The following is a 16,868-nucleotide window of genomic DNA, read 5'->3' on the forward strand; positions in this document are numbered from 1 at the left end:
CCATCCACTTTTTATTTCCAATGAATCTAGATATATAGACAAAAAACTCTCTGCCTGGTAAAAATGGGAAGTGCATCCAGCCGCGGCTCTTCAAAATCTCCTGGAGCGTCTCCACGGCGTGACCACGAACAGCAAGTGGATTTAGCCGACCGCCAGTGGTCCTGCACCACCCGTCATCACCTCATTCACCTCATTAGCGCGGACGTGGCCGAGGGTGAACTGGATCATGCACTTCAAATGGCCAAACTACTCAATAAGGTACAGTCAGTTTCCCGCTTGTAGGTCAGGCAATTCAATAAGGTAGGCAGCGCAATAGTTGCCCTGGTCCATTTCGAACTGAACTGAAATCCAGTCTCAACCTATAGAAAAACTACATCGTCTGGCAGGCTCCAGTTCGAAGAGGTCAAACGAACCTGACATCATTCATGCGATAGATATGGTCGACATCGAGGTTAATTCCCGGGGCTATATCCAGCATTTACCCTTTGGAAAGTGTGTGGTTTTTTACCATGGTAAACTGACAGGTGAATGGACATGGCAAATAGGGACGGTAAAACATTTTATCTTGGAGAGCATGGCGAAACGCTGACTTCACAATCGGTGAATCCACTTCAATCACCATTTAGGCCCGACTGATGTATCTCAGGACTTTGATGATGGCCAAGAATTGTCACCGGACTCAAAATTATTCATATTCATATTGCATACTCAACATGTCAGTTTCAAATTAACTGGAGTAATTGGTTCACAAAGCTTCCAATCACAATCACATCTGTAAAACCCTTGACCAATAAGAATTTGCCCCCATCCAATCAAAACAGGCCATAATATTTCCCCATTCTTTCCGAAGCACGAGAAGTCATGAAATATGCACTGGTAATTCATCTGCTGTGATGTTTCTCAGTGGACATGCAATCTTTGTTGTTGTCTTCAACGGGAGGCGGGGAGCTTGCGCAAGTGTGGTGAAATCAGTCGTTTCCCAAATAAAGTCCGTCACTTAACACGATTTCGCATGAATTTAACACAACGCATGCGATTTTTGCATTGTGTGGATGCAGTGCAATGGCGTGACAAAGATCTGCCGCATGTGTTGTTGCAATCGCATTCAGTCAAGCGGCGGTTTGCACTGATTGCGACTTTGCTTGAATCGCACAAGGCATTATTGCGTAATCTCCACCAGAAATCGTTTGTGGGTGAGCAGTAGTGTGGATTGCTGCGCAAAATAACTAATAATAAGCAGCGTGCATCACAGGTAATCGCATGCAGTGGACACCTACCCGAAAAGGACAACGTGGCGCGTGTAATACGTCGCAAAGCCCGCGAAACGTCAACGCGAACGCTTTTTCGTTATGAGGAGGTCGAACAATGGGATAAGCGTTCGAGTTGACGTTTCGGGGGCTTTGAGACGGAAAACTCCCTGTTTCAGCTTCTCGCCCCGTAAAAGCTCACAGCGATGATGTCCTTCCTGTTTCAGCTCTTTGGTATTGGTGTACCCGGAGAAGGAAACGTGGACCCAGATGCGATCATCGGCGTGGAAGCAGATGAAAATGAAGTAGAACACTTTGTCCTGGATAGGAAGTCTGTGATTCTCATGCACAACATGATTGGCTTCATGGAGAACAAGCCACCAGGTTGGAAGGAACAAGTGAGTCATGAAGCCTGATTCAACTAAAAGCGGCGTTTTCCCGAGCTGCGGTCGCCATCGGGGGTGGGTCAAACTAAACGCCTGGCCTATTTATGCTGTTATTTTTCAATGAACCCTTACCCGCTGGTGCGGTTAGCGTCTTTTGATGATACATCTACTTCCCATCAACCACGTGAGCAGGGTAATTTGACTCACTATATACAGTACACATAGGCTACCCACTCCTAATAAGCTACGACCATGAAACATTGTTCGGGAACAGTGCTTTTGGTTTTGTCACCCGGCAAACGACGGAAAATTTACGCGAATCACTGTTTTTCTTCATTTGTCCGTCGTGTGCCGCAGCGTAACATACAGAGACACATAAATAACATCATTCACATCCTTCCAGTTCTCAGTTTTTCAAGAATTTCTTTCTCTCATCTACAGTTAAACATGATATGTAACGAACTCTCCATCCATGTGGCGCCGCCTGTATTACGCGGCAGCTTCCCCCTCGATGACATCCCCATCCGGGAACTTGTGCTGACCTGCCTTGACCTCTACAAGACAATAACGAAGATTGGCACGGTCCGGAGCATCATTGACAGGAACAGATCGTGAGTTGATGGGAGTCAATATCGCTACAACGATTATCACCACTACATTTTCCGAGGGCTTGTCTCGGTTTTGGTCGGTTCGAGAACATTTCCTTGAAATTATCTCTATTCCTTAGATCACCTTGGAAACGGTGATGACAGGACATCCTACCTCGAACCGAGGCGAACCGGAGCATGTCCTCGGAAAATGTGGTGCGGATTCTCCAGGGTGATTATAATCAGAAGATTGAAATACATCTTACCCCCGCATGTCTAATTCCCAACCTTACATGAAGAACAGTAAAGTTGTCAATTGGAAGAGAATTCACTTCACCACCATCTTTTTTATATGCTCTCCTATAGGTCCGTGTTACCACTGTCGGCTTGTGTTTCGCGAATGACTCGACCGTCATTAGGCAGGTTTCGCAACACGGCCCCACGACAGACGAAGTACAATCGATCAACGAAGCTCTGTCGTGTCATCTAGGGTGCACTGACACTCGCAAATCATCACATACTTTAGTTGTTCGCCGTTTTTCAAAGTTGTCGATAAACTACGGTTACATACGTCGACGTCGTACATAGCTCTTTGATATGGTTGCGAAACCTGTCTATTGTGAATGTGAGACAACTGCTTTCAACGTGGAAATTGCGCTTTGTGTCATATTCTTTTCGCCGATTTAAAATCAAGTCCGTATTCCAGAATTACGAAGATCGAGATGAGCTACACTGGTATCACTAGCGACAGTTTCAAGATGTTGCTTCCATCCGTAGCTACACTAGAATGTCTTGTCTTCCTAGGCCTGAAGGGGAATAGGCTTGAAAAGAGTATTGTCACCGATATGACATTGGTAAGTGTCCACATATATTTTAACATACGCACATATGCTTTTATGATTTTTTTATGAATTACTTTTGTATAAGAAAAAAACAATGATGAAGTTTGAGTAGTGGACTCACGGTTCAAAAATAGTCCAGAAGATGACCCAAAACTTCAGTGTCACTGGTACTTTATCAAGGATTCTCTACATTTGCAAGAAAAATTTTGTTGTAATCGAGGTTGGTCTGTAACTATTGACCTACTGAATAAAAACTGGTCGTCAAATTACCATAAATAAATAACGAGTAGAAAGGGTTCACTTTAACACGGTATTCGAAGGACTATAGTTTCTTTGCTTGCCAGCAGGTGGCTCTTAATACCCGGGATTATATTGTGTTCACCCAACATCACGTCAATTTTTATCAGAGATCTGCTGTTGGTGGAATGTAGTAACATCTGCACCACTTTTGGCGATGATCATGATACTACCAGCAAGCTAATCCTTTTGCCTCCAGAGGAACAGCTCCTTGTGAAAAATAGACCAAACTCTTTGGGCCGAATTTACGAAGGGTGTTTAAGAGTTAGACGCGTGTAAATTCTACATAATCAGTTTCAGGGCCTAATGCGGTTTTCATGAAGAAACCCTGCAAGGCCCTGACTCTGTCTATTCAGACATTAAACGCTGTTTTAAGCTAAACACCCTTTGTAAATTCGGCCCCTTATGTTCATTATTCCTTTATGATTATATTAATTCAAATTCAACCATGCGTTCATTCTGGCAAACATTTCGAGACATCCCCCAATGAATATTTCACCACAATACTAAATTGACATTTCAATTAATTATCCAACTTCTATGCCTGCTAGTGTTCGGACGGGGTTAGCACTCATACGTCAGATTCGTTGCTATGGCGAAGTTTGAGCCAAGTATAGTCGTGACGATTGAAGATCAATTGTTGGTAGCAAGTGAAATGTAGCTTGTATAGTGCACCACTAGTAATCTGTTTTGCGCAGTAGAAATCAACTCGGTACATACAGAGCACAACGCATAGATTTAGATAATCTATATACTGAATGTCTGAAATACGGCAAAAATCGAAACGCCCTGGTTGTAAAATTTGATTTGTCGGTGAAGCAGCTTAAATGTCCCCCCTGGAAAAGTCTCCTTTCCTATTATATATTGTTGTATGGTGACTGATTAAGGTATTGTCCGTATAGAGAATCAGGACTCTCAATACCTCAGTAAACACGCATAAAATCATTGTTCCCGGGACGATGTATGTCCTCGGACAGATTTTCCTACCACACCTCATTAACATCAGAAGCGTGCGCGTAATTCGTCATCCAAGTTTGAACAATGCATTAATTCTCTCGAACTGAATCGAACAAAACCTGTCTTGGAAAAATCTCTTCACAAAAAAAACGAAAACGCAAATGTCAGTATATTCTTCTATAGCGCTCAGTCTTAGTAAGTCTCCAGTCTAATGCGCTTCATTGCGAAACCGGCGTCAGTTCTCTCTCGTGATTGATTTGTTCCAAGATTAAGAACGTCATCTGCAACATTTAAACATTATCCGTCCATATTTATATCTCTTATATGGACGATGACGGCATTCATTTTATTGACAATTTTTACCAGCTTACCTGCACCTTATTGCCATTACACGACTAGCTGATTGAACGAACATGATCGATAAACTGGCTGCGAGCCTTTGCCATGGTATCACCAATGTTCTTAGCCATCCGATAATGATCACACTGCCACCTTTCCTTTGAAAATGTCAAATTGTGTAAATTCAACAAAGCCACCGTGTAGACAGATATTTCGATATTCTACCGGCTTGCATCGGCTATAACTTCCTGTAGTGATGTTCCAGTCAAAGAGAGGAAACCACAAAACATCACTCTGAACCAAGAACATCACGGGTTTACGGGTTCACACGCTGGGTGCGGGTGTTTTTTCCCAAACCACATCGCCATTGCCCAAACTCTTCTATTATATAGAGGGCGCGCGCGTGTAATCGTTCCTTTATGTAACATTCCTTTATGTTTCAGATAATGGAGAACCCCAAGAAGTTCAGGAGTCTCAAATGGGTAGACTTCAGGAATAACGTGGATATCTTCACCGTGTCACAGAGGTACCTTCACCTACTGAAGGAACGATGGGATACCAGACGTTATAATCCCCCGTTCAGAGTGGTCGCCGAAGAAAGCGGTCGACAGCTGCGGAAACATCTCCATGAAACCTTGGAGCATCAGGGTACCCAAAGCAAGCAATATGCTGTGCCCAATTAGAATCAATTTCGACTTTATTAAACTGCCATTTACACTTTTCTAAATTGACATTTTATTTATACAAAGAAAGATTGATTACGCGGCGGTTTCCCGCGTAGTGTCCACAGACTCTGCGGTTAGTTACAGATGTCGAGCACATAACATTACATATATAGGCCTATACATATCAAAATTAACCTAACGCCTGTGAAGACTGCGCGGTGTTCACAGTCGTAAGGCCTAAGCCGTTTGTCAGTGTTCGCATTACCAAATAGACACAGTTATAGAGAGGCCATGAATTTTGAATAGAGTACCAAATACATGTAGAAGAAATTGTCAATTTGTCCTTCAGCGTCCCACGCACCTACAAACAATGTGGGGGGACACACTCAGAGACAATCTGAAATTTGTATTTGAATTTGAAGATTTTCACTGACAATTGCGTAAATACGTAGGAAACATGAATTTCAACATTGACCTTGTGCAGACAGATGTACAGATACTATCAACATATACCAAGTTTCAGCAATTCGTATGCATGGTATTGGTAACTTCACTACGGCACTGAATGTGTAAAACTTCATTTCTATTTTCGTAGACCAGCAGTAATCACGAACGGCGTACCCCTTTAAGTGTCTATCATTCAACTACATGTAGCAATTTTCATGTGGAACAAGCGACCTCGTGACGCATTCTCCAAATCGAAAATAGTATATTCTAAAGTAGCATATACTTTGTATATTCTAAACGTATAAGACCGCCTCATTGCATTATTGTTGCTACACAGAGTATTTGCACCGGGTTCAATAGCATTCCGCGATAATGAGGTCACTGCAGCTGCTGCCCTCTATTTCCCCATCGCTGAATTACAGGCAATGTCAGACAAACATGCGGTTTCGTAATGGATTCAGGCTTTCTAACTAGGGCAGTAGGTTCAATCTGGCACATGTCCGAGTGTTGGAAATACTACATAATTGTTCTGAATATTTCTCTCTCTGACTCTATGGTATCATTCATGCTAAAAACAATGCAGGGTCAAAGATAATTAACTTTGAAATAAGCTCAAATGCGTAGAAATAAGTGTCGATGTCCGACTGTCACGTGACTAAAACGTCATCAATATCTTATTCAAATGACCTTGTGAGCTATATAGTAACGTCGCGGAATGCTATTTGAAATGGAAGCACGGTGGTGGATATCTATCTACACTCCAATGTGTCCTTTTCCGTTTGTTTCCGTGCTCACCAGAGGCAGTGCGTTCTTCTTTGGTCCATATTTATAAGCATACACCTCGCGGTACTCGGGGGCCTGGGGACCCCATATCTCATTCGGCTGGGTCAGCGTTCTCAAGCGCTGAAACAAAAGAGAGTTTGAAGTGTACACATTTATAACTTATGATAATTCCTTTCCTCCCAGATCACTAACTTGACTGAAGCTATACTCCTTCAAGAGGTAACTATTCAGTACTTATGATTTAATTATACGACAGTACATGGCAAGTAATTTTAATATACATGTAGGGTCCCTCTATGATATATAGCTGTAACTATTCGAGTTTTTCCTTTCTGATTTTTCCATGTCAATAGGGGGTTTGAAAAACTCGCGAAACACCAACGTGAAGGCCTATCCCATTATTCGATCTCCTAACTATGTCGGATAGGCGTTCGCGTTGACGTTTCCGGGGCTTTGCGAAAACTCCCTAATGTTTGGGACCCCGAAAGATAGATTGACACGATATTTCTGTGTTTCCCCCATTATCAGATCCTTGCAACCAGAATCTTCTCTTAGATATCTCGCCCACGGGGATTGGCGCGCAACAGTCGACTCGTCAGTGGAAGTATTCCTGCATCTTCAACCCAGCCAATGGTATAATATGTGCGAGTTTCGCAGCGGACCGAAAAAATCATGGTCTCTTCAGCTGTCTATTGTATGGAAACACTGAAATACAGGGGACAACCGATTATGTTACACCAGTATGTTAAATGTAAATTGTGACGAACGTCCAAACAGTCTGTTCGCCACCAAAAATTCCCTTAACTGTATGTATCTCAGTCATTGGAAAGCCCTTTAACTCGCTACGCATTCTCCGAGTTCCTGTGACCTGCCAATCGGATTGAGACAGTTGCAAATAGATAGCAACTCTATCAATATGGACTGTATACCTTTAACAGACTGCCTTTCTCTCGTGCGATTTCCAACACCATAAACACGACCATGATAGCGATGCCAATGGAGGCCATAACACAGGAAATGGCCGTCGCCCAGTCCGGGTACTCATAGCCAGCATAGGAAGGTTTGCTCACTCCCGTGCAAAAGTAGATAAATATGACCTGAAAAATACAAGTATATTCTGAAACTACATTGTACATCACAGAGAAAGATGTCCAGGCCTTTCTCTTTCAAGTGGAATTGATGTACGCTAGTCTAATCTCTAAAACGGCCTCCGCCGGCTGTATACATTCTCTCGCAAACGGCCTGTTTATTTTGAGGAATGCTTGGTACGCCGCCTTTGGCAGGTTTGGTGTATTAGATTCCAAGGCGGTAGAAACTGAAGCATCCACATTACGCCCACTGGATTTGGATACACTCCCTCTGTTTATATCTTCTCACCAAAGCGTAGGCTGGTGTGAGTCCTCCCCAGAAAACTTTGAATGCGAAAATCGGCTTTCTCCCGATCATCATCTCAATGTCAGAATAGAGGCGCTTCAGCCCTGAAAGAAAGAATTAAATTCTGTTTTATTAACTTGTAGAACAAGTGCATGATAGACACTACCATATTTTCACTCTTGTTTCGGGTATTTGGAATCCCACACCGATCTTCGATCAGGCTATTTAGTAAGACCCATTTCCCATAATATTTCTGGTAACCACAGTATTATCATAATAATGGATTAAAAAATTCCTTGTTCCCCGAACTTTGATCCGAGAAGGGCTATATGTAAGTTAATCTGCTATTTCTGCTTGAAATGTTCTTGCTTTCTGATCTAGTAATTGATAACAACAGCTTCCCATTGCTAAATTGCCTTGATGTTATAATAACCACGACAAAAGACTCGCCCAGACGACTAACAGTGGTCCAGGAGACGCACACAGAGGACTACCTACAGCGGTCCAGGAGTCGCACACAGCGGACTACCTATACAGTGGTCCAGGGGATGCACACAGAGGACTACCTACAGTGGTCCAGGGGATGCACACAGAGGACTACCTACAGTGGTCCAGGGGACTCACACAGCGGACTACCTATCCAAACGTTCTGTTAAACAAAAACTCGGCATACGGGATACTCGAAATTAACAGTTAACAGTGGTCGAGGGGATACACGCAGAAGACTACCTACAGCAGTCCAGGGGACACACACAGATGACTACCTACAGTGGTCCAGGAGATGCACAGAGAGGACTACCTACAGTGGTCCAGGAGATGCACACAGAGGACTAACTAGAGTGGTCCAGGGGACTCACACAGCGGACTACCTATCCAAACGTTCTGTTAAACAAAAACTCGGCATACGGGATACTCGAAATTATCACGTCATAGATTAAAATGGATGCTTACCGTACAACCAGGCAAGTCCGAGGTACTGTATAATCAAAACGGTAAAATTAACAAATGTTGTGGCATACCATTCCAACAACTGAAACCAGTACATGCCGCCCTGGAGAAAGAAGGGATGGAAGTTAATACATGGAATGAGTAACAAGAGGGGAACATATATGGAGAAGGTGGTGGCTATAGCGACCAGCCGTCCCGGCTATGTTGAAGGGGTTTGCAGGAGAAAAGAAGCATTTTTATATGCCAACTCATTATGGGAGAAGGGTGTCTATCCACTGCAACAGTTGGTGTTATGCTTTTATGATTTTACTGATACTTCGAGCAACCACGACTAGGCCTATAGAGTGCTACCGGTAGATAGCGACTGTCCACTACTCTTTATTGAAAGTTTTGAAAGTCATTTTTGTTGCAAGTCGTAGTTTGCGTCTGGCAATAACCTACCCTCGAACAGAAGATCAGACCAAGGCAACACCCGACAATGCAATGCGTCAGCAAGATCCATTTTTCTTTCCCGCCGAGTTTTTTCGGGAATGCATCTGCGAGACAAGACACTACAGTCTGCAGGGAACCAAACTGAATCAAAGGAAGGAAACAGTGAACACAAAAATACATAAAGATGTTATGGCCCTTATGAAAGATCACAATACAAATGCAAAGTGGTCCATCGCAGCATACTATTATATAAACCGACGCTGCAAATCTTTGCAGCACTTGCTTACTCAGGTGGCGTACAAAGGTACGTCGCATCGGTTCTTTCGTTGTCACAAGGATCCGTATCGGCTGCGAAATTCATCGGTAGAATCGTCTTTACATACAGAGGTTCTCTCTCGATGGATTTAAGTAATGAGACTATTACAGGCAAATAAGATAAATATACATGTATGTCTAATCAAATAAGTTGTTTTGTAATATACTGTGTAGCCTACATCCGTATTGTAGGGTAGTGCGCCTGGCGAAGAGTAAAAAAAGTGTTGCGTGACGTAACCGATGTACACCACCTGCCTTTTTAGAATTTACGGCATCAATTCTGGCAATACATCTCTGGCGCTATCCAAAGATTCGATGTTTTTTTACTCCTACGTCAAGCTTACAAAATACCGATTGGTGAAGTATATTGAAAATCACTGGTATGTTACGGGACTTCTGCTAAAATGCCTTTTGACCTGACATTACCATGCTCCCGATGCCAAGCGTTGTCAACATCAAAAAGAAGAGCACACTCCACAACTGGGGAAGAGGAAGCTTAGCCAACGCCTCGGGGTAGACTATGAATGCTAGACCAGGACCCGATTTGATGACTTGGTCGACCGGCATACCGGTTTCATTGGCCATGTAGCCGACGACAGCAAAAACGGCGAAGCCAGCGTAGAGACTCGTCAGGCCGTTGACTATAACGATAAAGCATGTATCTCTGAAAGAAGAAAGAAATGATAGAAGCATTGTTAATTTGCTAATTGTTTTCGCTATCCCGCCCAAGAACCGCTCCACACCGAGATCCCAATCCCGTTATCAGAACGATACAGACGAGTTTTCGCTTTTGCGACTGCATGGGATATATTCACGTGGGGATCCAATATAGAATAGTGACAGCTGGATTTCGTGTTTTGAAATCCACTTTTGGCTGTCCTTTCGGCTGTCCTTTCGGCTAGCCCTTCACCTTTGCATATACATGTATTTTCTTGCCAGTTTCTAGTGTAAAATTATGCATTTTAGCGCAATTGCTAACCAACGGGCTGATTCACGACACCAGTTTGTTGACCGCGAACAAATGTCTCACAATATAGATGACGGTCCTTCACTCATAAGTGGGTTCTCGGATTAGAAAGGAGAAAACTCACCTGTGGTGATAACACAATGGATAATAGCATAGTCAGAGCTAATATGCATTTTCTTACGTTACTGTTTGCAATACATGCATGTATTTTATTTCTAATTCAAAGAGTAAATCTCGGGATCGACGAGTTATTTGAATACGATTATTGAAGGGTTTATGCCTGTTTCGCCTATTCCTGTTTCGCCTATTCCTGTTTCGCCTACAAAATTCCTGTTTCGCCTATTCCTGATTCGCCTATTCCTGTTCCGCCTATTCCTGTTCCGCCTATTCCTTTTTCGCCTATTTCCTGTTTGGCCTATTTCCTGTTTCGCCTATTTCCTGTTTTGCCTATTCCTGTTTCGCCTACTTTCCAGTACCCCTACAATAAATCGACTCTCCCACGGGGAACCTAAGGCACCTATTCCATAGAGCTATACCCTATACTATACTAAACGCGAACAATAGTTTCATGGTCATGCACCCTTTGTGAAGCCATTGTTCGCGTATAGTGTAGTATACCGTATACCTCTATGGAATAGGTGCCTAAGGCACCTTCTCCATAGAGCTATACCCTATACTACACTATACGCGAACAATGGCTTCACAAAGGGTGCATGACCATGAAACTATTGTTCGCGTATAGTATAGTATAGGGTATAGCTCTATGGAATAGGTGCCTTAGGGTTGCATGTCCATTTTATGGGGAAAATGTGAGGGGACAATTGGATGATGTTAACGATGTGATGACAATTTGACTAATCAAATGCCATCAACTTTGTTAACAAACCATGCCATGACCGTTTTGAAAGAGTCACCTTGAAAGCGGGGACAGTCCGGGACTTATTTGACCATAGGACCATAGGACCTTACTGACACACAGTTAAAACTAATAGATTAAGTAGAGTTAAAGCAGTCGTTTATTTTATGAAAACTGAATTCATGAGTTTTTTGATAAAAATACATAATATTGTACATTCTCATAATTATTTGATCAAAATCAGCTGTAAAACCCATGTCATAATATACATGTAGGTACAGCACATATAAAGTCAAACAAGGTGGAAAATACATATCATGATATTATGTCCATTATGTCCCTCTCTCCATTGACGTATTGTTCTTTGAGGCGTAACATGCGTTCGTCAATGCGTACATATGTGGCTCTCCTCGGGTTTGGTCGGTCAGTAAGGGACGGTTCATATTCCTACGTCTGTGGGGAGGTTAGCAATACATTTGAATAGGCGAAACAGGAATAGGCTAAACAGGAATTAGGCGAAACAGGAATAGGCGAAACAGGAATAAGGCGAAACAGGAATAGGCGAAACAGGAATTAGGCGAAACAGGAATAGGCGAAACAGGAATTAGGCGAAACAGGAATTAGGCGAAACAGGAATAGGCGAAACAGGAATACACCTATTGAAGTTGGAGATTGCCGGCGAGATATTGGGTGGTGGAATCTCTTGGACCCCTACGTGTTGTAGATACATGTAGTTTGGCATTCCAGAGTTGGCATTTCATCATGAAATTTACCTCTGACAATTGTTTTTGAATTTGTTGTAACTTGCGAATGTTATATTGCCGCCATTAGAGAGCCCGAGCGAGTAGAACACTTGAATTGCTGCTTCGACCCAGATCTGAAAATGCCAAAAAGTGTATTTTGACCTCTGTTCTCCGAATATAGTCCGATTTTGCAGAGAAAAGTCCGAGTATACCGCCCGACTTCCGCACAAATGTTGGCGTGCGTATAAAAAGGCCGGTAAAGACGGTTCGAGGATCTGATGGTCACCACAAAATTGGCAGGAATCGGACTTAGCAGGTCGTCGTTGGTTGGTTTTGGGAGTTTTACAACACTTGAGGCGTTACAACGCCAAACTGTGGTGACGGTGAAGGGTTTTTTTCATGGCAAACCTACCCTGAAGTCCAAAAGCTTGCTCCACTCCGGTTTGATATAGTATATGATACCATTCACAGCACCAGGTAAGAGACATCCTCGGATGAGAAGGATGGTCAGAAGTACGTATGGGGCGGTCGCTGTTACGTAAGCCACCTGAAATCATGAAAAAAGTTGCAAAAGTAACCGTAAATGTGCCTGATTTTAAAATCAGCGCCGCAGTCGGCAAAGGTTTAAAAAATTCGAGAATTTTATTGTATCCAGTTTTCAATGCGCATAATTAAGTATACATTTACCTTGGTTAAAACCTATGCACTTTCTCGTTGATTGTACCCCTCAATTGCACAGAGACATGCGACTGCCCAGATGGATAAATGCCAGAGAACACTATAGCTGCCTCCAGTTACTGCCTCCCCTCACCTTCATCTGAAGAGAGTATACGCACCATTCCCGTTGACTGTAGCCCCTTGATAACAAAGAGACTTGCGACAGCCCACTGGCTAAATGGCTAAATGCCAGAGAGCACTAGCTGTCGCCAGTTGCTGCCTCCCCTCCCCTTCATCGGAAGTGAGTACCCATTCACCTTTCCGTTGACTATATCCCCATCCCCTTCGACGACACAGAGACATGCGACTGCCCAGGCAGCTAAGTGGAGCACTTTGCGCCAGATGCTGCCTCCCCTCCCCTCAATCTAAAGTGAGTACCCACCTTTCCCGTCGACTGCACCCCCTTGATGACACAGAGACATGCGACTGACCAGGCAGCTAAATGACAGAGGACAAGCTGCCAACGAAGTCCTCCAAGATCGCTCACACTTTCTGTCAGTTCCAGGACCTTGTAACTGAAACAGAAAATGGTGTCTTCAATGTAGAGTCCGCGGTGAATGATGTTCTTCCTTCTTGTAAACTCCTGGAAATCCACAATCCATGCGTTTTGAGGGTCCACTGCAGTGTGGCGAGGCGGTCTTGCTTAAATATCATGTCTGTTTTGGAGAATGGGTGTGGTCGTACCGTTTCTGGTTTCCACCAGACGATCGACCAGGGGCTATATAATATTTGCGACCAAATAGCTGAATCGTTAATACCTACAGGGCTGCTACTGGCGAAATAATTCGTAAAATAAACACACTCGTCGTACCAGTTTCCACGATCATACCACATTTTATAATGCTACCAAGGTAAGCCCTCTGACTTTGGGTGAAAATAAGCATAGTAAAATAAGTGATAGTCAAGAACTTTACCGTAAAAATTCTTCTCCTGGGGAAACTCTCATGTCCATACCGACCGTCGCATTTTCCATATAAGGGTACGACACAGCATCCCAGTCCGACACATTGCGAGATATGTCAGTGGCATTAAAGAGGGTATAATTGGAGACATTTTGAGTGCAGTTTTCCGTGTTCCAGTTATTGTTACAGCTGGCCCATGGTAGCTCGGGGGAGAATGACATGCCGAGGTAGTACAGAATCCATGTGATCAAGTGGCAGTAAATTATCGACCCCGTCAGCATGTTGAACGCCATGGCCCATCCGATGCCTAAAAACGAAAAATAAAAATATATCTGGGGCAACAGGAATCAGAATCGCATTAAAATTGTCACGTTAGGACTTAACGACTCCGTCGAACAACCCAGCCCGGGAGATGACGCCTTGGGCTTGGGATTCAAATCGATGTCAGCATCATTATCACTGCCACCATCTTTATCATCTGTCATCATTGCCATATATGGTGTACATGTACAATGGCTCATGAACAGAAAATACTGTGCACAAGAGCGATAATTTCATATTCACCATCAATACTTCACATGAAGCAAGTTATCGAAATTCTGATCGGACAAACGCTTCACACAAGTCTCAGTCAATCGGTAATTGAGTCATCATTACCCTGCTACTATTGTGCGGGAATAGTAAGACCAATTATGATCAAATTACGTCTATCATCCCAGTCGAAGGGTGATTGCCCCGTCTCGAAAACCCGCTATTGTTAGGGTGAAAATTGACAACTTCCCTTTTTTCAAATCAGGCCTGGGTCAGACGGCGAGGTATGTGCGGGACTACTGTATACATACATCCACACTGTATCATATACTTGTCGCAAGAAAAGTTCTTACCATTGAAAAGAGGCATGACATTCCACACCTTTGAAGGACTCAGACCAGAGAACTGACCCATTACAAGGTCTAGAAAGTAGGATGGAAATCCAATGACGACCACAGCGAAAACATACGGAATCAGAAACGCGCCTGAAAAAGGACAACTGATTAAAGATTTTATTCAAGCATCAAAAACAGTGGTTACAAAATAGTAATGATTTCGGCCATTTTGTCATCCGCCTTTTTCACAGGCAACGTTAGTTCACCATGCCATGAAAAGTAATGACAATATACAAAGTTTATCAAGCAATTTATTTACTGGAGGTTGTCCATGTCTCCTAATGAATTTGGTCATCATTTGATTTAAAAAATGACTTTTCTGTCATGGTAAACTCCATCAGTTGCCTGTGGAAAGGGTATAAGAAAATGGCGGAAAGGTATTTTCAATTAAACTTACCTGCTTCAGGAGACACAACGACGATTATGATTGTGATAACGAAAACGAAAACGAAAACGACAACGATGTTGATATTTTTGCCAACAATATCAGCGATGATGAATAAGGATTAGGATGAAAGCACTTACCACCGCCGTTCCTCATGCAAAGATAAGGAAACCTCCAGATATTTCCAAGGCCCACTGCGTATCCCAGGAGCGTAAGAAGGAACTCTACGTGGCTGTCCCAGTGTTTCCTACGTGGTTCCTTCGTTTCCTTTTCCTCCGACGGCTTGCAAGAGTAAACCATCTTTTCGAATCTCAAATACGAACTAAGAAATAACTTCAGTTTCTGTTTTCATATATATGTAGTTCGTCAGATACTGGACTACACCACGAGCATGACGGACTAAACGTGTGTTGACCTGGCTTTCTTATTTCTATAAACCTATAAAATCTGAGATACAACGTATAATGAAATCATGGTTTCTTTGCAATTTGATAACGGTTTATGAGTGATGTCGTTACATTATGATCTGTCATGGTGTTGTGAATAGAAGCGTACAATTCGAATAAAAAGTACAGTCGACATAGCGTCATATGAATGAATATATATATATATCGGCTCAGTAAACAATTAAATTACCATCTGTTTTGACTGCGCCTCAGTCGATATCAAAGCGGGCATGAATGAAACGGCCCCAAACTTCATTTATAGCATAGCTGCACAACTCTTTACTATAGAAATTCCACAACACAAGTGAGAGCTACCTTATCACGAGTTCATCGGTCTGAATTTACACATGGCTAGCTGCGTTTTCTTCTGCGCGACAGGAATTGAAAAAGTAAATTTGTGGGCGAATTGAAAACTGGTCGTGCTAAATTCATAGAAAGTTGTGCGCCATTCATCTATTTCTATTTCAATATCAATTGACTGATCGGCCGACGGCAAGAAAGACGTCCATCTGTGACATTTTAAATAGGCCAATGACAGACTTATTTTGAATGACGGTCTCTAAAATAAGCGCCGAGTCTGCCTTTTAGGGTCCAACATGTCCAACTCATTATCCTGCAATTACGTTCACAGGAAAATTTCTATTGATCATAAAAGCCGACACCACAAGATATGGAAACAACCCGGTGTGACAGCGGATATAGTCCCCCTGGAGTCATAGTCCGGTAGCATTGTATTCGACCAATTAAGCAGCATGATCTATTGTACAGCTAACCCTAACCAAAACATTTAGAAATGCGGGCTATTGTTACACGGACTATCAGCCCTAGGACTACTATCCCCGTCACACCTGCATACATTTTGGATGGACCGATTCGTGAACCAATTAAATTAATCAAAAGCTCAGACACACAACCTCCAGAGCGTACATCTGCAGAAGGAGACCTAGAGGCAAGTATCTTAAGTGTTAAAACTATCAAATTTCGGACAATAAAATTCCAAAGCTTGTTTCTTAAAACATTAATGACTAGATAGGCTACGTGAGCGACCCTGCGAGCGGGTTACTTCGACATAAAATGGCCGCCGCACGTGACTTTTGAGAAAAGATGGCAGACGATCCTGTAAATGCCGGCTTTGCGATATATACATATGTATTTATTGCATCAGACGTCGGCAGGTTTTTTTGCAAAAATAGATTAACTGTTGGAAGAAAAACAAAATCGTCAATAGGGCCGTTTAGACGACAGGCGAAAAGACCGCATTCGGATCGAATCTGGATGAATCCGGATTAAAACCACCCAAGGCGATG

General features: G+C 42.9%; 2 protein-coding genes across 3 annotated transcripts; one reads left to right on the plus strand and one right to left on the minus strand.

The window, feature by feature from the left end:
• The first annotated feature begins 63 nt into the window (after window positions 1-63).
• On the plus strand, window positions 64-5,360 carry LOC135496936 (leucine-rich repeat-containing protein 75A-like). The gene is made up of 5 exons (XM_064786537.1): window positions 64-258; window positions 1,475-1,645; window positions 2,075-2,244; window positions 2,927-3,074; window positions 5,099-5,360. Exons 1-5 carry the CDS (start codon window positions 64-66, stop codon window positions 5,336-5,338), a joined length of 924 nt encoding a protein of 307 aa, XP_064642607.1. The 3' UTR covers window positions 5,339-5,360.
• On the minus strand, window positions 5,352-15,539 carry LOC135487557 (sodium-dependent proline transporter-like). Of its 2 annotated transcripts, none has more exons than XM_064771353.1 (12): window positions 15,256-15,539; window positions 14,689-14,820; window positions 13,817-14,111; window positions 13,285-13,417; window positions 12,598-12,732; window positions 12,216-12,319; window positions 10,046-10,283; window positions 9,314-9,445; window positions 8,876-8,975; window positions 7,928-8,028; window positions 7,480-7,647; window positions 5,352-6,670 (listed from the first exon to the last, which is right to left on the minus strand). In XM_064771353.1, exons 1-12 carry the CDS (start codon window positions 15,413-15,415, stop codon window positions 6,521-6,523), a joined length of 1,848 nt encoding a protein of 615 aa, XP_064627423.1. In that variant the 5' UTR covers window positions 15,416-15,539; the 3' UTR covers window positions 5,352-6,520. The 2 variants fall into 2 exon arrangements, with proteins under 2 accessions (XP_064627423.1, XP_064627434.1); XM_064771364.1 differs by having other exon boundaries at window positions 6,532-7,255.
• Between the last annotated feature and the right edge of the window lie 1,329 nt (window positions 15,540-16,868).

Source organism: Lineus longissimus, chromosome 1 (assembly GCF_910592395.1).
Source record: "Lineus longissimus chromosome 1, tnLinLong1.2, whole genome shotgun sequence".
NCBI lineage: Eukaryota > Metazoa > Nemertea > Pilidiophora > Heteronemertea > Lineidae > Lineus > Lineus longissimus.